The 27,440-nt window shown below is 38.1% G+C and overlaps 1 protein-coding gene across 2 annotated transcripts in view; it reads left to right on the top strand.

Moving 5' to 3' along the window:
- Positions 1–25,076, top strand: part of HOMER1 (homer scaffold protein 1) — an 89,892-nt gene extending 64,816 nt beyond the window's left edge. For both annotated transcript variants that reach the window (XM_085042297.1, XM_085042298.1), the window contains exons 7-9: positions 13,824–13,934; positions 15,575–15,655; positions 21,289–25,076. In XM_085042297.1, coding sequence (XP_084898423.1) covers positions 13,824–13,934; positions 15,575–15,655; positions 21,289–21,477 — 381 coding nt within the window. In that variant the 3' untranslated portion in view covers positions 21,478–25,076. The remainder of the gene's footprint in view (positions 1–13,823; positions 13,935–15,574; positions 15,656–21,288) is intronic.
- The last annotated feature ends 2,364 nt before the right edge of the window (positions 25,077–27,440 follow it).

The following is a 27,440-nucleotide window of genomic DNA, read 5'->3' as shown; positions in this document are numbered from 1 at the left end:
AAGGGATTGGGTCATGAGCCCTTCATGGCAAATTTTGTAGAGATCATTTGGCAAACCAGAAGTTAGTTCACAGTGGGGGAAGGAAGAACAATGTTTGAAGAAGGAATAAAATATGCAAGGTTGAAGGCTAAGTTATGAAAACAAGTATTCAATACCCTTATTTCCCTTCTCTTTTCACCTGTAATTCTCTATATTGTATAATCTATCAACCTTTATCCGTATAAATTTTTCATATCTTAGGGCAATCTTTTTGCAAAGTGAAGGCACAAGTAACACATGTATAAAGGCAAGATGTCTTTGATGATGCTTTATCACTTTTGTTAATAAAGCTTAACTTAGCAAAATATCAAGGAGGCGTCCGTAACACTGGAGTGGTACTATTTACAAGGGCATTTAAGGAGGCATGGCTTCAAATATGGTAGATGTTAGCAAGAAATTCTTTACTTTGAGGGTGGTGAGGCATTGGTTGCCCAGAGAAGCTGTGTCTGCTCAATCCCTGGAAGTGTCCAAAGCCAAGTTGGATGGGGCTTTGAACAACCTGGTCTAGTGAAAAGTGTCCTGCCCATGGCAGGTGGGGTTGGAACAAGATGATCTTTAAGGTCCATTCCAGCCCAGGCCTCTCTATGATTCTGTGATACTTCTTTAAGAAAAAGAAAAATGCAAAAAGCCCCAAACTGAACTATTGCAAATTTTTGCATGAAAACAGGTTTCATGAATATATTGAAAAACAAGGGGGAACATAGCAGACCTCTCAATTTGGTTTTATATGCTGTACTGACGTATAGGAAATAAGGCATGGCAATTACAGGTAGCCAAATCCTCCCAAATCCTTCTTTCAGACCTGTGCTGTACTTGTCTAACTGGAGGCTGTTTAAGTAGTACTGAGAACAATCCTGTATTCATCTGAAGTGAGAGAAATTCAGTGGGCTAAGCCTAACCTGCATATGTGGCAGAGAAAGAAGAGTACCCTTAAGCTTAAGAAACCTAGGGAAATGGCAAATTGCTGGGGATGTCCTATACCTACCTATACTTGCAGACAATGCTGCTGAAGACCCAGGCAAAAGATTTGATAATGAAAAGGGACCATTTCCGACAGACTGCAACAGTGTGCCATAACTGACTGGACAAAGTGCATGAAATGTAATTAAGACTGATGCTTTTTGCAAAATGGTTTCAGTTCAAGAAATTGGCAGTTACTGACAAAATTTTGCTTCAGAAATGTTCCAGTCAAGCAGAAGCTTGTCATGTGTGTTTGTACAGAGAAAGACTGTCACTTTTTCTGTCATCTCATTTAAGTATCTCATTTGGAAAAGTGGGAGTTTTAGCCCTTACTCCAGGTTTGTGAATAGATGGTAACAGCCACTGTCAATAAAATTATTTAAATCACAGCCTTGTATTAAAGTTACTATAGTGCAAATGTTCAAGTGGATTTGAACACTAGATAGGCTTTACAGTGAAGAACTCACTGCTAAAATCTGGACATAATAAGGTAGCATCCTTCATAATGAAATGTACTAACAGCTTGTGTTGCAAAGCTGAGACAATACAATCCTTATCTAAGAAAGAAAAGTAATGCATAACAACAGCATCTGTGTTTGCCTTGGGAGAATCAACCAGACAAGACAGGTAAACGTCACTTTTTTTTTAATGTGACTCTCGCTCCTGGTCAAATCTTAAATAAGATCTGTTATTGGAAAATAACATAAATGAATATTGGAGTTTTTAGCATGTCATTTTGCTTTTATATGATACTACATTTAACAGTAGTAAATGAGTCTTTGAGGCTACATTCATTAAGAGCTGATGACTTTTCACAATCTTTTCTCAACAAATTTCCTGCAGTTATTTTGTATTTCTGAGAAAGCACAAAATCTATAGCAAGGTATAATCTACACTGTGCTCTTTTGATCACTGTTTCCATGCCCTTATTAAATAATTCTGTAATCTATGACCTCAGGGTTTGTTGATATCTCACAAAGAATATAGGAGAGTTCTGTGCCTACAGCTCTCTGGGAATGCCAGTAAATTACAACAGGATGGTTCATTGGGAGTACTGCCCTCTGTTGGAATTGCTTTTAGAAAAATGTATAGAGTGTAGAAAAAAATTCAATCTCAATCTGTTACCATACAGTGCAGTGCAATACAAGAACTCTTCTAACCTGCCTGCTGGAGACTGATCTTTCAAATTGAGTTAGTGCCTCACTTCAAAAAGAAGCTGCAAGACTGATGACTCTCTCTTACACAGATCAAAAGCATGCTGCTGAAATGACAGATCTGGAGGCTGTTGGTTACAGTACATATGGTAGCCAGCAGTGTTCAGTCCCTGTCTTGTGCTATCTTTCTGTGCATTTTATCTGTTAGGTAGAAACACGTAATTGTAGTTTAGCCAAAAAATGTTCCCCAAACTGGAATTCATTTTACCTGAGATTATGTATAAACTGTGTATCAAGTCTATATTACGTCCCACCCTAGAAGGCAAGGATAACCCAGGTTCTTGTTAATAAATCTCTTGGGGTGGATTAGAGTGAAATGACACTGAAAAGTCAGTGAATGTAAATACATACACATTTTATATATAGATAAAAATATATATATACATTATATTATTTTATATATTTTTATTATAGATATTATATATGAAAATATATTATTAAATATATTATACATATATTTTATTATATATTATATATTATATATATTATATATTAAAATATATATAATTTATATATGTTATATGAACAATTTTGTTGGAAAGGAAAACAGGTTTGTAACCATTTTAGTTGCTATTATCTGTAGTAACAGAGCAATATAAAAGTACAAAAATAGCACTTAAAAATGTATAAGGAAAAAAACAGAAAAAAAGGCAAACATAGAAAGATTTATAGTCACCCTCCCCCTACCCACTCCCCCCATTGGATCCAGAAACAAGACTTGGTGCAATTTTGGTGTCTGTTGGTCAAAGTGAAGATGTTCATCCAATCAGGGGTGGGGAATGTCCAAAAAACTCAAAAGATTTAATGAGTTCTATATGCTGAGGTTCAGGTGAGTACACCCAGTACCTCCCTGGGGTGGGGAGGTTTGCACTGGCTGATGTAATGCTGTGACTCACAGGATACTTCAGGAATCTTTGGTGGTCTAAGTCATTACAGCTGCCTACCATGTCAGTGCAGTTTAGTCCCTTATAGCCCAGCAGCAGAGAGGAGCCCCTTCAGGCACATGTGAATGTCCCAGGTACTTCCTGGCAGCCCTCTGCACCCGGGTGGGTACCTTGCACATCGGCAACTTGCCTCCTCCACGTCTGAGACTTTAGCATTCCAGTCTCTCTTCCTGTACCACTTGGGGATACATTCTTCTCCCCAGACCTGGGATCACTGGACAACAGCACTCCCTTCATCTTATCTCAAGTTCCTATCACAGACCAAATTCCAGTTAGTAAGTGTATTTGGAAAGGGGTGGGTTTCAGTGGTCGCAGATGAGCAGCTGCTTCTTGGCAGTTTGCTATAGTGGGCAAAAGCCCTCCAATTATTTTAGCAATGTTTACCTATTAACCATTTCAGTCTCTCACAGTCTAAGAAAGTAATTTTTTCTAGTAATTCTTTTAGAGACAAAAGCATGAAGGGAAAGTGTCCCACTCTTAAGAAAAATGTCTAAGGTGTTGACTCCAATTTGCTTGTCTAACTGCTTGTCTTTATGTATAGGGTAGACATATAGACAGTCCTATAGACATGCTTCTAGTCAGAGGAAATTATCTTCATCCTTATTTCATAGAATCACAGAATAATTTAGCATGAAAAAGAACTTTGGACATTATCTGGTTCAATCTTCCACTAATATCAGGGCCTTCTTTGAAGTTGTGAATCATATCTTCATATGGAAACATGAAGATATGATTCCATAGCCAATCTGAGCAGCCCATTCCACTGTTTACTGCCAACTGACCACCCTTGCCAAATTACTTTTCCTAATACATGATTGAAATTTGCCATGTTGCAACTTATATCTATTGCCAGTTCAGAAGAAAAATGGGGCTTGATTAAAAAGAAACTGGTGACAAATATTGAATAGACCAGATTTTTAGAAGTATGCATAGCAAAGGTGATTTAAAAGAGAAAGAAAAATTTGGAAATTAGTTTTCATGCTCAGTTGTAATGTAGATGTTGTTTTATATGGGAGAATTGGCTGTCACAGCATCTTGCCCACCGGAGAAGGTGTATAGATATTATATGTATTGGAGGGCTGTGTTCACATACAGGATCATAGTCTTGTATAACCTAGACCAGCCTCCAAAATTAAGTCTGGTACTGCCAACATTAGCTGGTATTTTTAGTACAATTTAATAATATATAATAATGTGGTGGTTTATACATAATTGTGGTATTCACTGCTTACATGCTTTAGGTTTATGTACAAGTTTGGTGCCTTAGTCATCTGTCTGTAAGATAGAGCAAACCCCATCCTCTGTTAAATTCGGGGTATGTGGGAAAGTAATGGATATTGATTTGCAAACGTTGCATTACTATTTCCATTTTTAGTTTCTTCTTTATATAAATTGCCATATAAATAGTGTTATTTATGCAGTTTCCTCTTTATATTAAAAATAATTGTTATGAATACCATCTTATAATACATTCTTATAATATTTTTTACCATTATAACCTGCATCATTTTATATTTATATTTATCCATTGATTTTACATTATATCTCATTCATTTATCTTCTATTTTTTTCATTCACTGTGGTAAACAAGGTCTTCTGTTTGGTGCAGTATTTGTTGTAATCTTTGAGTCTGAAGTACTTTTAAGTTAATTTAAACCAACTTTTTTTAATTCTGCAACTGTTTTCAGATTTGACCTGAAGAGGTTTTTTTCCATGTATCATATTGTTTGCACTTTCAAAGTACAGAAAAAAAGCTAAAATGGCCCTTTCTTTGATTTCAATGGCATTTTTAAAATTAATTTCTTTTTTTTTCCATCTCTGAGTAAGTATAAGGTTTACTCATCTATCAGTTCAGTTTTTATATTAACCTATATTTGTTTATTTTCTCTGAGGCCTTTATCTTCCTTCTTCCATTTGTTCTCTGCCTTAATAATGCCTAGAGCTGAGATAAAACAGAATAGAGATTCAGTGTGGCTGAGTGAAACATTCTGAATAAATTAAAGTTTTATGCCTTCTCCTGATATGTTGTAAGCTTAATTCCGAAATACTATACTTTGATATTTTGTCAGTTTATTTTTCAGAAGTTGCTAAATGGATATGTGGATTTTTCCCACTCCAATACAAAGAGATAATTCTGGGAAAATATGGTACCCAGTCACGAGCTCAACTTGGAGCTCTCAGCCTTCTCTAATCTGCTCAAAAACAACAAAAAATTTCCCTTAAATGGGGATGATAAGAACTCCTACACACCTTGCATAGCTTTTTCACATCAAAAGGGATTCATGAGTTTAGAACAGCTCAGTAACAGAAAGAAAAACTCTGAAGTAAGATACTTCAGACAAATAGAATAGCATTGGCCCTAACATTAATCCTGATACCACAAAAAGGAAAAGACTGAATGATGATATACATTATGGAAAGCAACCAAAATTCTGTCTTTGTCATGTTAAAAATGAAAATTATTTATTTCTTTCATGCACGCTATCTGCTAAAGTAAATCATCCTATGACACTGGGCAATAGCACAAAGTAATAACACCAATGCATAATAATAAGAGCTACAATCCTGCAAGATCATTCATCTTTAGGAAAAGAAATCTAAGATAAAAAGAGATGAAAGGAAGTGATCCAGCTCCTGGGTATTCATAAAAGGACAGAGGGGTAAACTCTTGAATTCTAGCTTGTTATTTCACCAGATTTTTCCAGAAAATAAGATAAAATTAGGCTATTATGTTCTGTTTCTTTCATTCAATGAATGAAATGTGAGAGATATCTTAGGTAGTTATTAAAACCTCCTGACAAATAATGGACGGTGATTTTACTACTGTTAGAAGGAGTTTTAAAATGGATATTAAAAAATTGCATGAGCATACCAAAATAAAACCATAGTCATTTTATTGGACTGTTTCTGTGCCACTTAAAGAAAATAGTCTGTAAAAGCAGTTAAAGTCCACAAGAAGTATGGAATGCTGTATAAACCATCTGTTCAAATTTTCTATTGAATTTTTGCAGACCCTTTAGAAGTCACCTCCACATTTTCATCAGCTGCATTAACACTTGAATAGCCAAAACTAAATTTTGAACATGAAAATGTGATGTGATGAAGTTGCCTGTTGAATGGGAGCCCATATCATGGGCTTCATACTTGTTGAGAAGTCTTATTAGCAGCTCTGTGACTACTGTAGAGAACCATTTGGTTTTTTGTGCCCCAGGAAGAGCATTATCTAAGAGTGGAAATGCGAAGGAAGGTGACAGAAAACACAGTAACAAGAAATTCATGAGTGGAACTCTGATCCAAAAAATTATTGGCAATGAACCTTTAAAATGTGATGTCTATCTCTTGTCATTCTCCCTTTAAGACTGTGTCCCTCCTATTGAACACTCCAAACTTTGAATAAATTTTGAATAAATTAAGTTTGATTGATTAAGGAAATAGTTAACCAAGTATAAATTTCTTCTTAAGGTAGTGTAATTAGCAAGTGTTTAGATAGCAGCTTTGTACTTTTTCTTTACAGTGAAAAGAGATGACCACCTTCTTTGCATGGCATTAGGGAATACCAAAGGAAAAAAATACAAGCATTTTATTTCAGACAGTATGTTGGGTTTTTTTCTCAGGTGTACATTTTAGCTCCTGGAATATCCATTTCAGCTATCATAAGTCCTGCATTATTTTTGAAACCATATATGTTGTCAGTCTTAGAGTATCAGAACATTTCTTAGGAGAAGAATTCTGAAATCCAGCATGTATTTTCACCTCCCTTTGTGTGTATGATTCCTAATACAGATGATCCACCTAGCATCTACAAAGATTCAACTGTTGAATAATTACAGTTCACTAAAAAGATGGTCTCTCTTCAGACAGAGCAGCTGTATCAGGTTATGTTCCTTGAATCAAAATGTAAATTTGCCTTTTTAAAGTCTATGGTGAATTGAAATATTTTTGGTCTTTTTCAGTTTGCCTTCATTTGTTTTTAGAGCAGATTTGCATTTAAGATCCAAGACTGTTTTATTAGGTTGGTTTTTTGCTTGGTTTTTTTTTTTCTGGGAATTCACTTTCACTGAATGTGTCATAGACAAGAAACTAATATGGAAATAAAAAAACCCCGAAAAACAACAAACCACTAACTAAGCTAGTCTGACTCTGGCTAATAAAAAAACAAGTTTTCATAGAATTGCTCTCTCATCCCTCATCTTCTTATTTCTAGGAAATCCTAAGAAAAGTGTATAGATATATTTTTCTTCAAGTTATAAAACACATGCTTCGGGGAGGCAAGCAACAAGATTTTTGCATAGTTAAAGCTTACAGAATGAAATACATCCTATCATTTCGTAACTCAGCAGGAGAATGAGAAAATTACTGGATTTAAATTCTCAGGATTGAAGGGTGATACCTGTACAGTGTTTGCCATTGCGTGTGTCTCATGAACTGGCCAGGTAACTGAAAAGGTATTTACTAATTAGATTGCAGAGAAAGGGATATGCTCTGAATTTAGTGTTACTTTATCAATTGCAAGTAATAATGCAAGGCTGAAGCTCAAATCATCAGTTCTGCTAAACTTCTTATATTTGTTTAGATTCCGACTACAGTTTTATTGCTTTCTTCACAAAAATCAAGCAGTTGATAAGTTGTTCCTCTTCCATTTGTATAGAAATGGGTAACTGTGGAAAACATTTTGGTATTTCCATGGCTTGAGGCATCATTGCCCACAGAGAAAAATGTGGCCTTTTCCGCAAAATCTTCTAAGTGTTTTCTCTGTTGAAAAAAGTAATAAATTGCTGGTAATGCACAACACTCGCCCCCAGGTTATCATTTTATCTATGGGTAAATCTTGGAAAACTAGGATAATTAATTTCCTGTCAGAAGTGATTTATATGAATAATACCATTGTGTGCTTTTTGTTCTTTCAGCATCAGCCTTGAAAAGCAATTTTCCTTGTTTTCTGCATTTTCATGTTTCCTAACACCAACAATCTTTCCAGAAATTTTGTTCTTGAAAGGCTACACTGGAATTATTTTTATGATCAGCTTGTTGCATATTGTTGTGCCTCTTATTACTGTCCACCATTAAGAACTGGGAAGCTTTTTTTTCTGCATAAATTATGTGAAATTTTATGCAGTTATTCACAGTTTTGCTGACCCGTGAAAGAGCATTTCTCTTCTTCTCATGAAAAGCAAAGGGCTCTTTTTTCTTTGTGGGAGGTTCATCTTCAATTATTGATGGAATTATACTGTCACAGTCATAGTTACAATCCATTTAGGGATGTAACTTAATCAACTAAAAATACATAATTAATACTTTAATTCAGTCTTGCATGTGAGCACTCTGCCTGTTCTGCACTGTAGCTTGGGCTAGTAAACCTTGGATATTGCATTCCACAGTAAGTAAAAGGGAGAAAAATACATTATAGAAAAAGCAAGTTAGTGTCAGGTGTAGAAAATAGACTACAACCACACTGAATATATGTTACTAATATGGGTAAAAAACTGCCTGTATGGCTGGGCCCAGAGAGTGGTGGTGAGTGGAGTTACATCCAGCTGGTGATCAGTCACCAGTGCTGTTCCCCAGGGCTCAGTACAGGGGTAGTTCTGTTCAATGTCTTTATCAGTGATCTGAATGAGGGGATCGAGTGCACCCTCAGTCAGTTTGCAGGTGACACCAGGCTGGGTGGGAGTGTTGATCTGCTGGAGGACAGGAAGGCTCTGCAGAGGGCTCTGGACAGGCTGGACCATGGGCTGAGGCTAATGGTGTGAGGTTTAACAAGACCCAGGGCCAGGTCCTGCCCTTGGGTCACAACAACCCCAGGTAGTGCCACAGGCTGGGGCAGAGTGGCTGGAAAGCTGCCCAGTGGAAAAGGACCTGGAGGTGCTGGTGACAGCAGCTGGACATGAGCCAGGGTGTGCCCAGGTGGCCAAGAAGGCCAATGGCATCCTGGCCTGGATCAGCAACAGTGTGGCCAGCAGGACCAGGGCAGGGATTGTCCCCCTGTACCTGGCACTGGTGAGACCACACCTCAAATCCTGTGTTCAGTTGTGGGCCCCTCAGTTCAGGAAGGTCATTTTGGTGCTGAAGCAAGTCAGAGAAGAGCAACAAAGTTGGTGAAATGTCTGGAGCACAAGTCTTGTGAGGAATAGCTGAGGGAGCTGGGAGTATTTAGCCTGGAGAAGACTCATAGGAGACCTTATCACTCTCTACAACTGCCTGAAAGGAGCTTGTAGATAGGTGGGTGCTTGGTCTCCTGAGAAAAAAGTGACAGGACCAGAGAAAATGGCCTCAAGTTGTACCAGTTTTAGTTTAGTTAGTAGGAAACATTTCTTCATGGAAAGGATTTTCAAGCATCAGAACAGGCTGTCCAGGGAAATGGCAAAGTCACAATCCTTGGTGGTATTTGAGAGACATGTCGATGTGGTACTTGAGGATGTGGCTTAGTGGTGGAGTTGTCAGTGCTGCGTTAACTCTCAGACTAAATGATCTCAAGGGTCTTCTCCAACCTAAGTTATTCTACAATTGTGTGATGGATTCTGTGCTCTAATCTGTCTTTCTTTGCCCTTCTGTAGAAGCTGGAATAATTGCTGTATGTAGTTTGGAAGGAATTTCATATTCTCGTGGTAGTGAATTGTACAAATTCACCTCAAGAGAGTGGTTTAAAAAAATGAATCAAGCTGGGGAAAACACTGCACAGAATCATTCAGTCAGTAATTTCTTGGAGCAGGTCACCACTTAAAATATTTATGTCATTCTCACTTCTTTGCCTCTGTCTACCTGAAGTCTCACCATGTGAAGTAATATTTTGTGGTCAGGGTTTTCTTGAGAGTCTTTCTTTTCAGTCTTCTGAAGCTTTGGACAGTCATTGTCTTAAGCTCACATCAAGGCTGTTACTCCTGTTGTGTTATGTGGCCCAAAGTCTCACCACTTCCAGTCTTCCCAGCCACCCAGTGTATGCTAGCTCTGCTGCAATGAATACCTCTGCCTGGAATCCTCCTGCATTTATAGGTTGCTGGCCCTAGACTAAAATTTCCAGAAAAGTCAAGAATGACGTCTGCTAGGAGGGTCTTGGCTCTACCAGAAGAAGTTGCCCTGCTGTCCTACTTCTGCTGATGTATTTATCACAGAAGTAGGCAGTTAATTATAATGCCATCTGTGTGCTAGAAGGCTTTGCACATTAAATAGTCACTAAAAAGCCCTTTCAGAATGTTTTTCTTACATGCAATCCTTACCTGCATGATAAATGCAAACTAAAGAAACAGAAGCTAAGAACAGTACCTTTTTCAGTATCAAATATGAAGCCACAGTATTGACTTTTTCAAATATGCAAGTCAGGGCAGTCTTATGATAGCACAATAGCAGAACTTTGTTTAGTCATTACTGTTCAAAAACTGTTCTTTGAATCTGAATTCTATACTAGAAACGAGGCGTAATCACAGGTACATTGCTTGATACTGCTGTGCAAGGATTTGAAGGATTGATTGAGCCTTGCTTTTAAACCGAAACACTGAATGAGGAGGTGTTCCTGAAAATACCATGTGGGAGGGTCAGACTAAAGCACTTTAATTTCCTTTCCTGCCCCCTTCTGTGTGTAATGAATAAACAGTTACTTGTAATGATTTTTGGATCACTGGTCATGAGAATATTAAAAGCAATTTGAAACAAGAAACAGAACAAGTAAATGCTATCCAGATTTTTCCTAGAGCTTTATCTTTTGTTATTTCTGTTTTCAATTGCATATTCTTTATATCACAGTATTTTCCAGCCCATCTTACTCCACAGATCTTTTTGAAAGGGTTACAATATGTTTTTCTTTTTTATAGGTGCATTCAAGAATACAAAAATATTTGACATCTTTTCAGATCTCTGTAGGAATGGGCATTTAATAAGACTGATTAAAGTAACCCAGTTTTTTAATGAGTTTGTTCTTTTTCTTCCCAACTTACTGATTTTTCAATCAACAGTAAATAAAACAATTGAATATTATTTTCTTGCATAAGCAGTAAGAGATGGATATTTGCCCAGAGAAAAGCTGGACAAGAGTAAGACATCAGAGCCCTTTTAGTGATGGTAATTAATTGTCCTGAGAGCAGTTGCCTCTGTTGGCAAGACAATTTGTGAGAGCACGGCCTGTTCTGCTTAAGAATAATCATCTGTGTTTGCTTAAGCAATTTCAATAAGTGTATTGAGTTAGCGTGGACCAGAGTGTACTTGGGAGCATTCATGTGAGCTGTGCACCTGGCAGGGCTGCTGCAGGAGGTGTTCTCTAACCAAAAATAATAGATGCAGCCTAGAACAGTAACATTTCATCCAACAGTTCAATTCACCAGCCCCTTGGATTCCAAGCTTGCGTCAACACATATATCCTTTCAGTGTGTACCAGCCAAGAGGAAACCATGTGGAGAACAGGGGGAGTCCAAGTGCTTCCATAGTCACAGGATGAAAAAACTCTGCCTGCTTGCTTCAAGGCATGAGGTTCTGGGGCAGAGGTAGTTTGGGGTCTGGACTTGCTTTTGTCTCTCTGGTTGAGGTTCTTATGCTTTTGTATAAGTGAGCATTCACTGTGCTGGTGATTTGTGAGAGCCAGCAGGTCTTGCTGAGTGCAGCAGCTTTAAAAGAGAGGTTGTCTTCTTGGAAGTTACCATTCAATATCTCAGCAGGACAGCTTCGAAATATTTAAGAAGTTAAACTTCAAAAGGGCTGAAGGTAGGAGGGGTGAATGTGTTTGACAGTTCCAGTAAAATTTAGGAAGGAGCTAGGGCTCTCCATAAACCTGAGATTCAGAGCTGTCGTGGCTCTGCTTGATAGCAAAGGGTTCATGACTGGGCAAAACCCTGAGCAAGCAAATGTGACCTCAAAATTGCCCTTGTTTTGAGCAGGAGGCCTTGAGCAGATGACCACCAGTTCTCTTGCAGCCTGAATTACCCTGTGCCTCTCTGATTTTTGCTCTGTCTAGATGCCAGGTCAAACATTGTGTACATGTAGATTTGCGCTCATCACTGTGTTCCAATTCTTGTTTGTGTGATTGCAGTGATGAATACTGTAACAATATTATAGGAATCTAAATACAGATATATATGTGTAATTGAGTAAATTAGCCAGGACTTCAGTTATAATGCTCAGTGGCATATTAAACTAAGGATATTACTATTACTTTTTGCCATGAGCATGGTGTTCCTTTTGGGACAATACCAGCAAATAATAAAGTTCTTTGAGGTGGAGGGAATATATTGTGTTACCAAGCTATATCCTACTCTCTTGCTCTCTTTATTCCCTCCCAAAAATTTGTTTTAATCTCAGTTTTCTGCATTGTAAACTTCATGTGCAAAGTTGTCTAACCAACAGCTTTCCAGTAGAAGAACCTGGATTCATCATGGCTATTACAGAGGAGAGGTTTATGGCCTGTGACTCAGCAAGTTGTTTTAATTTTCTTTTATTTCATCTTGACTTTCCTTTGACTTGATTCAGTAATCTACCTTTTGAGCCTACAAATATTTCAAAGCCTGAAGTTACTGGCATCACAGGGGCTTTACTAGCTAGAGTACATTGGTGCTGGAGAGCAGCAACCTTGATTCCCTGAGATATAATTTTACCAAAGAAATAAAATATTCTTTGAGAATGTCTGCCCTCTGTCTAATGGCTACTTCTCCAAGAATGTTAAATTGAGTGTTAAAGCTTTTCACTGCAGAATTAGCTTGTACTTTGTTCAAGGGAGTTTCTGGGCCAGATTTGTAAGCACGTGGTGCATCTCTGTTGAAAATTATATATTAAGATTGACAGGCTCATAACTTCAGAAGAAAAATTAGTCATCAGATTTTAAATAATTATTAAACAAAAATATTTTTGTGCACACAACCAGGTAGACATGTGGTGTGAGAGTTCTCTAATATTCAGACCTGATGTGATGGATACATGAAGAGAAACTTTTCTGCATAGGCTCTAGCTGCATGGATTTTATTTCTTTGATGCAGAAACCGTGTTTTGAAACTCTTTATCTGTAAGTGGCAGAATATTAGCATCCTTTTGATTAGAAAATAAAACAAAAGTGCATCCCACTGCCAAGTGTCTTAACTTATTCAAGGGCTGTCTGCTAATAAAATAGGAACTGAGCAAATCCAAATTGTGGCATTAGCTGTTGTGTATGTGACTGAGAGATGAGATCCATTACTAGGGAAAGTTAGAAGTTGGCAGCTGTACTTCGGTGGCTGAGTGTCTGCTATTACACTGTTGATGCCAAGTCAGAAAGTGAAGCTGTGAAATGTTAATTGGCTTTCTAGGAAGTGTGTGAACATTGTGGCTTAGTTAGGTGGTACAACGTTAAAAAGTGTCAGGTGGAGAGGTTACTTAGACAGACAGATCTGTGTTTAGTCATCAAGCCATTACTGTGTTTGAAATGGTAATTCAGAACTTTTTTATAACTTTCAATAATTAGTAGAAGTTTTAGTTAATTATCTTTTCAGCCTATAACAAATAACTTTTTTTATTTCCAAGAATTCATAGCAACCACTTACATAACATATTATGGAATGTTATGCTAACTTCATAAGAACACCTCCACCATTTTAGTCAACATAAGTCATCCAGAAGGGTGTATTTCAAAGGCAGCTATTGATGCAAAGAAGTATCAGTACCTTGAATGTGTTGAAATTGATTCTGTATGTGTTTCCCCTATTTATTTCAACAGGTGACTGAGCTGGAGTGTGTGAGCAGTCAAGCCAATGCAGTCCACACACATAAAACAGAATTAAACCAGACAATACAGGAGTTAGAGGCTACACTGAAGAAAAAAGAAGAGGTATCTGCTAACATTTATTTTGGCTTTTCTATTGCATCATTTCTAAAGCCTTTCAATATTAAGCTTGTGATGGCTGCTAAATAATGAGTTATTTACTATAAATGTTACAAAGTAAATTTTTTTCAGCTTCTTTGAAATTGTTAATATTTTTCATTTATATAATTACATCACTCCAATATAGTGCTGGGTTTCTGGATAACAACAAAAAAGTATCATATTTTCCTGTTTGCTTTTACCAATCATCTCTGTTTGCAAAAGTAAGTCATAAGTGGTTTCCACAGAGCAATCATCACACTGATGTGGTCCAGATTCCCTAATAAAAGAAGCTGTTATAAGCATGCTTTCTTTTTTTCTGGAGCATAGGGTTTGAAACAAGTAATAGATCAACACCATTCTCCAGACAGTCTATTTTTCAGGCTCTGTTAATAGAGCTGACCGTTATGGTCCATAAGATCAGCACTTTCCTTAAACACATGCCAAGCCCCCAGCCTGAAACTTGGTATTTATTGTGCCATGTACCTTGGCCTGCAACAGCAGCAAGAAAATAATAGGAATTGGAGTAACACCTGCACTGGTATAGGTCCTAGAGGAAAGCAGATCTGTGCCACAGAATGATCAAGAATCATCCCTTTATGGATGGAAAATGAGGTGGAAGCAGCTGCCTTGGAAGGATAATTTGCCCCGTGTAAGACACCATGGGCATTGGTGTGAGTGCTTGGAGAGGCAGTGTGTCTTGCCAGGTCCCCCTCAGTGCTGCCAGGTGTTTCCAAGGAGGATGCAGGAGATGCACAGTCAGTACAGAATATCCTCCCAAAATGGAACAAAGCTTCTAAACTTCCTCATACTTAATAGATTAGGCTCAGCTTGGTAATGTTTCCCATTTCGTTACCCATTTGCTTTTGAATTATGCTGAGCTGTTGGCTGCAAAGAAGTCTTGCCAAAAGGAGTTCTGGGAGGTGAATATGCCCAACTGGACAAGAGTACTAAAAAGTTTTAAGTTTAGTTTAACCTTTTAGTTTCATTAACTCATTCTGTTCTTGTCTCCTGAAAGTAAGCTAAGAACAGGTTTCTCCTTGGTTCATTATTTCATCTATATTTCTTATTTTTATACCTTATTACTTTCTTATTGCTAAATTAAGGATACCACTTCTTTTAGACTCTCTTTTCACAGAAACCAGTGGTCAAAGCAGACAGTTTTTTGATGTTCAGCCCGGCTATTAGTGACGTAATAACCAGTTCACATTTGAAAATTGGATTTTTTGTCTTGAAAAACTGGAGAAAGATAGATTGTAATAGAATTTAAAGTATAAATTTGTTTTTTCTAATTACAATGACCCTTAATTTTCTGGGGAAAAATTTATTTCATATCTCTTGTGTGGGTAAAGACAACTTGGACTTTTATAAAACAAAATGCTTATCTGTATTGTTGTTCATTCACAATGGAATTGCTGTTTTGGGACTGTGATTCAGAAGTATTGAAAGCAGGGCTTAAACTTCATGTTCTGTGATAGGCAGTAGCCAACTGCCAGTTTTGGTATTGTTGCCATGACTCACTCGGAAGAAGCAGCAGCAGTCAGACCACCAGCGCCAAGGCCAAGCCAGGTAACACATTGCTAGCAAGGTTGTTTCTTCCCCCTTAGGAAATAGAAGGATTGAAACAAGAAATCGAAAATGCCAGAGAGCTCCAGGCACAGAGGGATTCTCTGACCCAGAAGTTACAGGTGAGTTATAGTGCATCATGCTAATTTAGAGAAAAGGAAAAAGCTATCATCAAGTGAGCAGTTCACATGTGCAACTTGTGCTATATTCACTGAAGGTGCCAGAAGAATGTGTAAGCCAGACTGTCCTGAAAGTGCTGGGTTGGGATGACCCTTAGGAATTTGTATCAAAATGTCTACCTACTGTAAATTACTATTTTAATCTGAGGAAACAGACCAACATCTCTTTTACAAGTCCACAGAGTACTCTCAGGTTAGCAGACATCCTTCACTGACACATGTCCTCGACAGTTCTGGTCTCATTTTCACAGCAGTGCCTTTCCACAAGTTCTGCATGCTACAGAATCTCTCTGTCTAGGTATCATTAGGCTGGGATGAGTTTGTGTTCAGCTTTAAAATGTGCCCTGGGAAAGTAAGGGTTAAAGTGCCCTTGTTAGTACAGGCTTTAAAAACACACTTTCTACATTTTCTTGGAATTATTTAGAAACATTGTGCTTTTATTGTTTTTTAGTTTTTTACTGTGTGTAATGCCAGCTAGTTGAGGCTGCTGGAATTGTGTGCTCTCATTATCTCCTCCTTGCTGCATCTGAGCTCTTGTCTGTCTGTCGCTTCACTGACCAGCCAGCACAGAGGCACATTCCTTGTCACACTTGCCTCTGGAATGAAGCTGACCAAAAGCTTAGGTGGATTAGACTCTAGGCTCAGACTTCAGAGTTTTGAAAGACCTGGAAACTCAGGCATTAAATAGCTCCAACACTAAAGATCTGAAAGGGGCCCCTCCCTGTTCCAAGGCATAGCCTAAGTCGTGCTGAAAGCAAGCCTCATCAGATCACAGCCAGAGCTTAAATACCATTTAGCAGGTATTCTTTGAAATGCATTACATGAAGTGGAAGCTCCATGAATCAAGTTTTAACCCACAGAATAAACCACTTGAGATCAAAATGAGTTTATTCATTTTCCCCCATTCTTATGTCAACTTGTTTGTACAAAGTATGTTATTACTTTGAACACTCTTTAAAAATTGTTTTGAGTACACCTGATGTTGCCTGTTCCAAAAATTGTTCCTGGCTTTTGGCTAAAAATATGAGTTTTCATCTGCAAAGGCATTTATGAGAGACTAAAAAGAGACATTATAATGAGAGTTGGAAATTGTTCTGGCAGTAGCAAATGCAGTAATTTCATTGTAAGATCATATGAAAAGTAACAGTGAGCTAAGAATTAGCTATCCCTAGCAAGCAGAACTATGAGACTAGTAAGAGATGAAAGATTAGAAAACGATAAATTTTTATTAAAATTTTACCTTATAAAATCAGTAGTTCCAATTTGGTGTATTTATGTATAAGTGATTGAAAGCAGCCCTGCAGGGAAGGACTTGGGGGTGATGGTAGATGAAAAATTCAACACTAACCAGCAGTATGTGCTCACAGCCCAAAAGGCCATTGAAATCCTGGGCTGCATCCCAAGCAGCATGCAAGCAGTGCCAGAGAGAGGATTCTGCCCCTCTTCTCTGCTCTGGTGAGACCCCACCTGCAGTGCTGTGTCCAGCTCTGGGGTTCCTGCACAGGAACAACATGGACCTGTTGGAGAAAATCCAGAGGAGGCCATGAGGTTGATAAGAGGACTGGAGCACCTCCCCTATGAAGACAGGCTGAGAAAGTTGTGGCTGTTGAGCCTGGAGAAAAATAGGGTTCTGTGGGACCCTCATAACAACCTTCCAATATCTGAGGAGGCCTACAGGGAAGCCAGAGTTCATCAGGAATTGTAGTTACAGGACAAGGAATAATGGCTTCAATCTGAAAGCATGTGGGTTCAGATTAGATACTAGGAAGAAATTCTTTACTGTGAGTGTGGCAAGGCACTGCTTCAGGTTACCTGAAAAGATTATGGATGCCCCATCCCTGGTAATGCCCAAGGGTAGGTTGCATGGGGCTTTCAGCAAACTGATCTAGTGGAAAGAATCCCTGCCCGTGACAAAGGGTTGAAACTGGATGAATTTTAAGGTCCCTTCTAACCTAAACCATTTCATTAATCTGTGATTCTTTAGTCACCAAAGAAATATGTTTTGTGTACATGTCCATACTTCACATTGTAAGTGTTGCTTCTTGAAATAATCCTATATGGTTCTATTCAAGTAAATTTAAAGATCACTTAGGATCTGAGTTTAAAAGTGCCTTTATTAACCTTAAACTGAATTACTGCCCTCATGCTACCCAGGTAAAAGATCTCAAGACTGTGCTTTGCTGTACTTGTCTTGCTTTGATTATGCTGGCATTCTCTGAGCCACTTCACCCTGCCTCTGCCTCATCAGTCTAGTATAGCTTCACATTATCTCATATTTGTTTAGTTACCTGACTCATCATTTATTTTCAGAGTGATTCTCTCTGGGCTCATATCTGTTTCTCTCACTCTTTGTTCTTGTGCTTTATTTTTCCCTCTTGTGCTTTGCAAGTGGATTATGTAACTTTAAAATATTACAGTAAAAACCCACTATGAGAAATGCTACACAAAGAAATTACTATTTCAAGGTGTCTTACATTTCTGATACACCCATATTAGGAATTAATTAGAAATCAATCATTGGGAAACCATAGTGAAGAACAATATGTTATCACTGTGAAAGTTAAATATTGGGGTCCCTGTTAATAATTTCATTAGTAAGGTAGAGAAGTCATATCAATGAGTCATTATCATTGTGACTCTCACAGTAGGTCAGGATGTCTTTATTAATATGACTGATTCCTAAATATAGCTGTTGTGTATGGCTTGAATATTTTATTCAAAACTTTGCACTGGGTTCTGCAAAAGATTATTACAGTGCAAACAACAAATATAACTAATAATAATTTATTTATTCGGTAAGAGAAAACAATATGAGAAATAATTGTATCTGATGAAAGAAGAGCTTGAAAAAACCAAAGGTAAAGAAACCAAATGTGCAATACGTCCTGCAAAGGGCCTGAACATATCAAAGGGTCAGTTTATTGTTGGATGAGATCAACTGCCAATAAAGGGAAATGGCACAGCTAGGGGAATAGATTATATTACATGGACACCTCCCCACCTCTTCTGATCAAGAAGCAAGTTTTGAGGCTGACTGCTTTGAAATAGGAAACTGCACATGAGCTAACCATGAACTTACAATGCAATAACATTGCAGAAAACATTAATACTAGTCTAGGGTAAATATGCTTGAGGATCAAATGTAAATTTGAGAAGAAGCATTTTCCAGAAATTAAAAGCAGCAGCTCCTGGTGTATTTCATTAAGAATGTCTCAGAAGGACCTAAAAGGGTGCTTCAGACATTCAGTGTTAGATAAAGGCCAACAGAATGCTCTGTTCAGGCACAGATATCACAATGTAAAGCCATATAAGTATCTACAAATTTGTTCCAAAGTGGTCCATTTCATCACTGGCTTGCCTGCTTACAGAAGTTAATTATCTCTGGCATAAGAGCAGTGGAAAGGAAACTTCCTAGAGCACACAAATTTGGCGACTTGAAGAGAAGCAATGACAGGATGAGCAAATACTGAGAAACAGCAATCAGTTTTCTGTGAGCTAAAGAAAGAACTGTGTCATTCTGGCAAAGCTGAGAGGACCTTGGATTTCACTTTTAGGTCCTATACTGTAATCACTTGGCCCTTAAAGGGTCTTGAACCTGTGCAATCACCACACCAGGTAGCACTTGTAAGTACTTGGCTTGGCCAGAGCAGAGCCAGTGAAGGAGAGCCTTTGTGTGGTATGGCTGGGTTATAGCAAATTGGCTTCTTCATTTGTAGCAGCAGTGGGGTAGCTATTCACTAGATAAGCATGTACATGTTTTATTTATATAATTTCTACAAGTGCTTTCTTCGGTTCCTTCTCTTAGTGCTTTGGCAGCTAAATTGTCCAGAACTAAACAAATTAATTCTTCTCTTGATCCTGGCAGCAAGGAGTAATTCCAGCTCTCAGCTGTGCTGTTCAAGACCATTTCCCAAAACTCCACAGTTTTTTACTTGCCCATTTGCAAACAAGAAGTAAGGGAGGCATTCAGTTTGGCTTGGATGTAACCCTTGGCTCAACAATGAATGTCCTGATGTTCTGTTTTCTCCACCTGCACCATTTCTGAGGGTCCCAGAGCTCTCCCCTGGCTGCAGAGACTGGGAACTGAAACTGAGCACTGCCTACATGACCCCATCCCTCCCCTGGCTGGGGATGCAGTGCCCAGTTGCTGCTGCCATCAAATCCCTCACAAATGAATACCTTTCTCAGGCCATGGACTTTGACACAGGCCTGCCATTACGTACTTATTACTCTTGAATAAAAAAATATATTTTCTGTATAGGTCAGGTTGTTTTCTATGATTAGGTGACATCTCTCCAATGTAAACATGAATATATTTCTTAGCTTTGAGGAAGACAGAAGAATCACAGCAAAAACAGTGAGAGAGTTGGAGGGCTGAAAGAGAAGTTGCTCATGCTGGGAGCATTGGCCAAACCTCCCTTCCTATCACTTTTTAAAACTCGTTGTAAAAACTCAGAGCAGGCCCATTAAAGTTTTGCCACACAAAACCACTGTAAAGAGAAGAGGTGTTGAAAAACGTTGCCATACTTTAAGTGAATTCACTACACACTTTTCCAGAGATGGCTGTACAGGATATATGGTGTGCTAAACATACTGTCCCTGTGCTGCCTCTGAAAGAGACTTTTGTAATTGAAATTACAAAATATAGCATGAACTTATGAGGCATGCAATGAATGGAACAAAGAGCAATATGCTATTCCAGACCCGGGTGATTGTTTCATTTGTGATTGGATTGAAGGGAGGGCACCTGGTTTGCACAGGGCAGAGCAGTTAGTACCATCCCCCATCAGGTGCAAGCTGGAGCTGTGAGGAATCCCAGGGGCTGATGCCAAGAGCTTCTCCTTGTGAGTGAGAACTGACCTCACTCAGGGTCAGGTGTCCTGGGCTGCGTCCAACATGCTGCCCCTTCATCTTCCCCCACTGCGTGGGAATGGCGTGTCATGCAGCAGTGGTGGCTCTCCCATTGTCCCTGCTCCCAGAGCATGTGGGTGCTGTGCAGTGAGGCACAATGTGCAGCTCACACCTCCTGGTTTACATTTGTTATGGTCACCTTGACATCCAGCCTGGTCTTTCATGTTCCTGTCTCAATTTTTAAAGTGCAAAGGCTTTAGTGTGGGACAGGAATAAAGTGGTACTCCTCTGTCCCTAAACCAGTGTTCTGGATGGGGTTTTGCATGAGAACTTTGGATGGAGAGCCATGTCTTTGAGCAACTCATGTAGTCTAAATGAGGGCATACTAGAACATAAGTGGACTCTGAGAAGATGTTTTCATTAGGCAGTACATTTCTGAACAATAGAAGCAGTAACTTACCTGAATAAGCGTATCATTTGTACACTGATGTCCCTCTCCAAAAGTTTAGGTCCTTCAGATTATTATGGAAAAATGGAAGAAGTGGCAGTACTTAATGCAATTGTAATTGCAATTCAGGTTCTGGTTTTGGCTTAGTGAAAACTGTAAAGGATCACAAATTATTTTAAAAAGCAGTTAACAAAAGTAGCACATGAGTACCAGCAGGACGTTAGACTGCTTCCTGTTTGCAGACAACACATTAACATGTTATGTATTTTCTCTGAAGGAAGTAGAAATTCGAAACAAAGACCTGGAAGGACAGCTGTCTGATCTAGAGCAACGTCTGGAGAAAAGTCAGAATGAGCAAGAAGCTTTTCGCAATAACTTGAAGACACTTTTAGAAATTCTTGATGGAAAAATATTCGAATTAACAGAATTACGAGATAACTTGGCCAAGCTAATAGAGTGCAGTTAAAGAAAATGGGATTTCAGTGCCAATCAGCTTAAAGATGCACTGTCTCTCTTCATAGGACTGTGTTGGGCTCTGCATCAAAGTTGCACAAAATTAGAAAATGCTCCTCTGAGAGGGATTGCTTTAAATTTGAGTTGCAATTAAATGTTAAATTTAGAATTCAGCTTGTAGTCATTTCAAGAAAAAACAAACAAACAAGCTTGAATTATAAATTACCTCCTTTTACATTATTGGCCACAGATAACTTGAAAGATACTAACAAATATTGAGTGCAATCCTTTTTTAAAATTTTCAGTGATGGAAGAATTAGCAGTGTCCCAGGACACACCCTGTTTTGTGATAAATAAAATACAGGTTATTGGCTGTTTTATTTAAGATAGTTAATTGCTCTGTCTTGTGCAAGCACTTAGTGATGACAGCCCTGTATTTTGTTGTTCTTAATAATTTCTCAGGATATGTTGCACTGTGGAGAAGCAGTGCCAGAACCAATTTATTCTTGCCAGGAATGAGAGAGAGTTGCATCTTTAATTGAAACAAATTTACTATAACTGCTTGTATAAACTTCTTTCTTTTTGTTTTTTGGGGTTGGTTGGCTGGTTGGTTTTATGATTTTTTTAATAGCTATACATATATACTGGAAGATACCGTATTTCTTTATGGAGCTTACTCCGGTGTTCTCCAATATTGTTCAATGTAAGATTTAGTTTTTCATATGAATTCCATGCAATTACAGTGAGATAGTATCTTCCACTTAACTAAATTTGAAGCCAACCAATGATGGAGAGTGAGTCCCACAGGAAAAAGAAAAGCCCGAACCCCCCTGAGAATTTTAAATGGAAATTTGAAGTTTTAAATTTGACCTGCACAGAAAACAAGGAATGGCCAGTTGTTTGTTTTCTGGCCTTGATACATATATTGAATGTTCAATTTGCTGTTAACCTGTTCTGCAGGAGACTTTTTCAGAATGTCACATGAAATAGAAGTTTTGTGAATAATGGCTTATGGGGAGCACTGTTTTGTTACAGATTGCATTAAGGGCATAGAGCTACTGCAAGGGATTTTTCGTACACTGAATGTGTCTAGCCAAAAAGGCTGTTTCTTGAAATTTTGTGGTCATAGCAAATTGAATTGAAGACGTGTTTACTCTTTTATGGGTCTTCATATCACATCCTTATCAAAACTACACCAGGCAATATTCTGAACTGTTAACTAAATGTTTAAAAACAAAACAACTGAGTTCAATTATCCTCAGTGAGCAGGTTTTAAAGTTGTTTTGATGTAGTTTTAACAGACTTTTGGCAAACACACACTTCTTTATAGAATAGATTTATTTAGAGAAACCCAACTCTTTGAAAGGTAAGCCAAGTGTCATGTGTCTTGCATCACAGTGCATTCTTGCCATAAATTGCTTGTAATGCTGAAGAGGGCTTTTTTTAAATGTATGAATGAGTGTCAGACCTCAGAGTCGAAAGATGCACGAACCTTTGTTTGCTCCCCAAATTAATTTGAATGTTAAACATGAAACCTAGCTGCTTATTAAATTTGTACAACACAGTTTTCTTCACTTAGAGACTGATATTCAAAACTAGAAAAGATAAGTTTGTTTTCATGTGTGTACTGTGTGTATATACCATATAATACACACGGGTTGTCATTTATATTGGAAAGACATGCTTTATTTCTAAAATACCTTTTCCTTTTTCCTTAACTGGTGATTTATCAGGTCTCCCCTGACTAGTCAGGGAAGTGGCTTAGGTTAAATGCTAAACTGTCATGTATTATATGGTATGTAATATACACAATGTTTACGCTTTCTCCATATTTTTTAGGGTATTTTCTCACATTTATTAAAGGGGTGGGGGGAGCTTGTTTCATTGTGCTATTGGTTGAAAACTTTGTGGTGAGCTACATGTTTATCATTCAGGGGATTTTAGACAGTGATGTGTATATCTTCATCAGGTCCATATGAGCAGAAACAGCCAGTTTTTAATTTTCCTGGGGATATTTGGGCCTGATTCTCCTGTCACTTGTGCTGCTGTAAACCAGATGTGTCCTTGATGTGATGTCAGCAACATTCCGTTGGCATAACATCCGTGGAAGTGCAAGGAGAATTTGGCCTTTTAATGCTCAGTGGACATAATAAGGATGAAGAAAGAATAAAAAACATAAAGTTAATGATGGAATAAATGTAATATTATTTTTAATGATATTATTATTGACATTTTTAAAGATATGATGTCATATGTGTGGGAAAAATAGTGGACAGAAATATTTCCACTTAAATTTTGTGAATATGTGTGGTACATGAGCATTTCTATGTATAAGTACACACACATATGTATATACAGAACATGGAAAAAATTTAGATGTGCACATTTTTAATATTTTCCTATTGAAATTAAATTTAAAATTGGAAATTGATATTTGAGAATTTCTTTTCTCATAGAGTAGATAAGCTTCATTTATTTTTCTTTTTTCTTTTTTTTTTTTTAATACAATTACTGAGGGCTGCACCTTTGAATTACCAAACAGTTGCCAAATATAAATATGGGATGAGGTGGACATACGTGCACATATAAATAAAATCCTATGTCTAAGACTATTTTTAATGTATATGTACAGTAGGGAAGTATTTAGAAATTGTGATCTAAAGTTCATACTTAAGTGGCTATACCTACTGTAGCCTCTTCACTTCTGTTTTAAGATGAAAGTTTTCCCATTTGAAACATTACTGTTCCAGAGAAAAGTACTGTACATTGTATCTATCTTTGATGGGAATATGTACACAAGAAAACAGTGTTCAGTACTATAGCCTAAAAACATGACCCTGAACTTGCACTGGACGGGAGAGCAGTCACTTTGTGTATAACTTGTTACATGGCAACTACACTCCTGAAAAAACAAAACAAAAAGAATTACCATAAGCCTCACAGAAATACAGAGATAGAAAAAAAACCTACTAAAAAGAAAAAAAAAAAAAAAGAAAAAAAGAAAAAATAGAGAGAGAGAGAAAAAATCAAACCCACAGCTTTTTATTTTGAAATACACTTGCTGTTCTCCGGAGAATGTGCTACTCTTTTTTTTTCCTCTCAATTTTCAATTATGTACAAGTGATAGCAGCAGCTCCCTTAATCTTTCAGGTGCTACTGGATTTTGCATTAGCGTGTTATGTTGTGAAATCCTGACTTTGACATAAAAGATTTTTGTAAGTATATCCCCGTCTGGATAGAATTTTGGAGTGTATTGTTCATAATCCATATGCCTCAATGATCCAGAAATTGCATTTTTCCATGTGGATAAAGTAAAACATGTGAATTAAACTGTCTGTTACAGACTGGGAGTTCCTTTTCCTGGCCAATATATCCAGGAAACAGGAGAACAAAATGAACTGATAATGCAGTAATGATGTTACAAGGTCTTTAAGAAAATACATTTTCAGGTAAAATATAAATAAATAAATAAATAAATAAAGGGCTAAACCAGTTGTTACACAAACAAGTATCATTTAACGCTCTCGGTGGCATTCCCAGGATAATTCCTTCAAAGAAAAACCTAGAATGAACAATGCACCAATTAAAGGTTAATATTTTGGGATGTGTCTTTTCAGTTGTCAGTTGTGAAAGGTTTCTGATTTCTGCTCACTTTTCTACCAGTTGGGGATTAACTTCAGGTTTGCCTTCAATAGGAGGCTAAACCTCATTTCATTTTGTCGTCTTACATATTCTGTGCTGAAATGGCTGCTGAACAGCACTCTGTGAACACTGCATTCAAAAGCCAAAATCAAAGCCATGTTTCAGAAATACCACATGGAGAGAGGAATGGAAAACGATTGCAGACCTTCATTTCTGCAGAGCTGTGGATATCAGTAAAAGCACTTAACTTGGTTAATTACAAAAATCTTCAGGCCAAAGATAGATCTAATTAGAGATTAGATCTGGATGTCAGAAGACAATTTAAAAAATACCATAAAGAAACTCCATCCCAATGTGCATAGTTCAGTCTCAGTAACTGAACATGCCAGTTAAGTGCACACTGACACACTGGGGATTCTTTTCCTGAAAATGGACTTGACTCTGCTAAGCAATGTTCAAATTGTCTTGTTTACATTTTCTTAGTAATGCTGCATTTGTGCACTACCTCTGAACAGTGCTAAGCAGAGACCATATCACAGAAAAACACACGTTATTTGAAATCTCTGGTTTTGCTTAGCAGCCTTAGTTCCTCATTTTACTTCACTTGCTTCAGACAAGTTGGATTAATTTTCCCCATTATGTTAAATGTTTTGGAACAATGAGCAGAGTTTTGCGTTAGATCCCAGAGTCAGTTCAGCTCATGTCCACTCTTCTGGCCATGCCTAGCCAGAAAGGAGGTGTGAGTCTAAATGTCACAATACCTCTAGATACTAGACAGAAGTGGGTTTCACACCATATGGGGTCTCTTAGCTTGCCTGCCACAACCTCTCAGGGACCTGTAGTGGCCAGCAGTGCTTCTGCACTGCTGGCAGCTCATCCTAGGACCAAAGAAACACAGCATACCTACTTTCTCCCTCATTGCTGGGTTTTGCATAAGCAGAGCTCAGATGCAACAATACATCTGGCAGTTTTTATCATTTTCAGATAAAGATATTGGAAGGAGAGTAACTATCAAAGGGGTTTTAAATTTGTGGTGGGTGGGGGAAACACAGATTTCAGAAAGATTCCCTAGTGTGGAGCCCTTGTGTAGCTGTAAAATAGGTGACAATGATTTGCACAGGGAATGACAAACCACCTGAAAGGATCTCACTTTGCTTAGGTGCTCACATCATGCTGACATTGAGTATACCTGGCTTGCCCCAAAACTCCACTCTTGATTGCTATAGCTACTCAAGGTCAGCACGGGGGGTGTGTTTCAGGAACACAGCTGAAGTCCTGATAGTCTGCAAGCCCTATGTCCTTTCAGTATTTTACCTTCAAAACTCTAGAGGTTTGGTACCAGTATTACCCATCAGTGCTCCCTGTTTTCTCCTGCCATCACTTCCTATCACCTCTGACGTTCATCTAATGGAATTGTGACCTGGGTTTGGGGTTTTTTCTTTCTTTTAACTTGGAAGTAGTTTCCAACCTTGTTCCCTGCTTTGGGGATTCTTATCTGCTCCCATCCAATCCTCACCTCACCTCAATGCATGGATCCAGCAGTATGTCAGCTGCTTTTGCTTCCATTAGATTGAGAATAGCAACACAGACATTTTCTTGGAAGAGAACTTGCATTTCTGTGACTCTGGTAATTCTTGAAGAAGAAGGATTTTTTCCCAGTAAATCAAGAAGGAGGCAGACCTAAGGATGTTCACAAACAATACCATGCATCCAGGTGCTAAGGGGAGAGGAAGAGCTACACTGGCAAGGTATGTGTAAATACAATCTGTGTGCACAGATTTCCTGCTGTTGAATTAAATATGGTCATGCAGCTACTTGTAGAGAGGGAGCAAGACCTTTGAAATTCTCTGAGTCTGGCTTGTATTTGTTAAATGATCAGCAGAGTTGTCTTTAAAAAGAAATGTGAAGTAAAATGACTTCGTACTTGCCTGCAGGAGAAACATCATAGCCCTCATCTATGGGTAGAAATTTAAAAATTAAATCTACTTTCTCCACATTTGAATACATGGTTATTTTTATAATTCCAGCAGATTTATCTATCAAGAATCCAGAGTAATGTGAATCAGAAATCTATCAGCGTAAGGCACAGCTCTCTCCGACTTTAGCTTAGTGAGAGAAGCTGTGGTAGTAGCATGTAGCTGAGTGACTCGAGTAGTATTTTGTGTCAGCATCCTGCATTGAGTCTCTCCTGCATAGCCTCACTGCTACACCCTGCAAGCTGCACTTACTGTCTGTCCCAGAAGTCACTCCGGAGGGGTTGCGCTCCTTTGTTCAGAAGCTGCTGCTTCAAAATTGTAGGCCCATCATTACCAATTGGAGCTCTTCTGCTCCACA

This window comes from Lichenostomus cassidix, chromosome Z (genome assembly GCF_008360975.1).
Source record: "Lichenostomus cassidix isolate B80296 chromosome Z, HeHo_3.0, whole genome shotgun sequence".
NCBI classification, from domain to species: Eukaryota; Metazoa; Chordata; class Aves; order Passeriformes; family Meliphagidae; genus Lichenostomus; species Lichenostomus cassidix.
The sequence above is the reverse complement of the archived record's forward strand: the minus strand, read 5'-3'. Positions and strand labels throughout refer to the sequence as shown.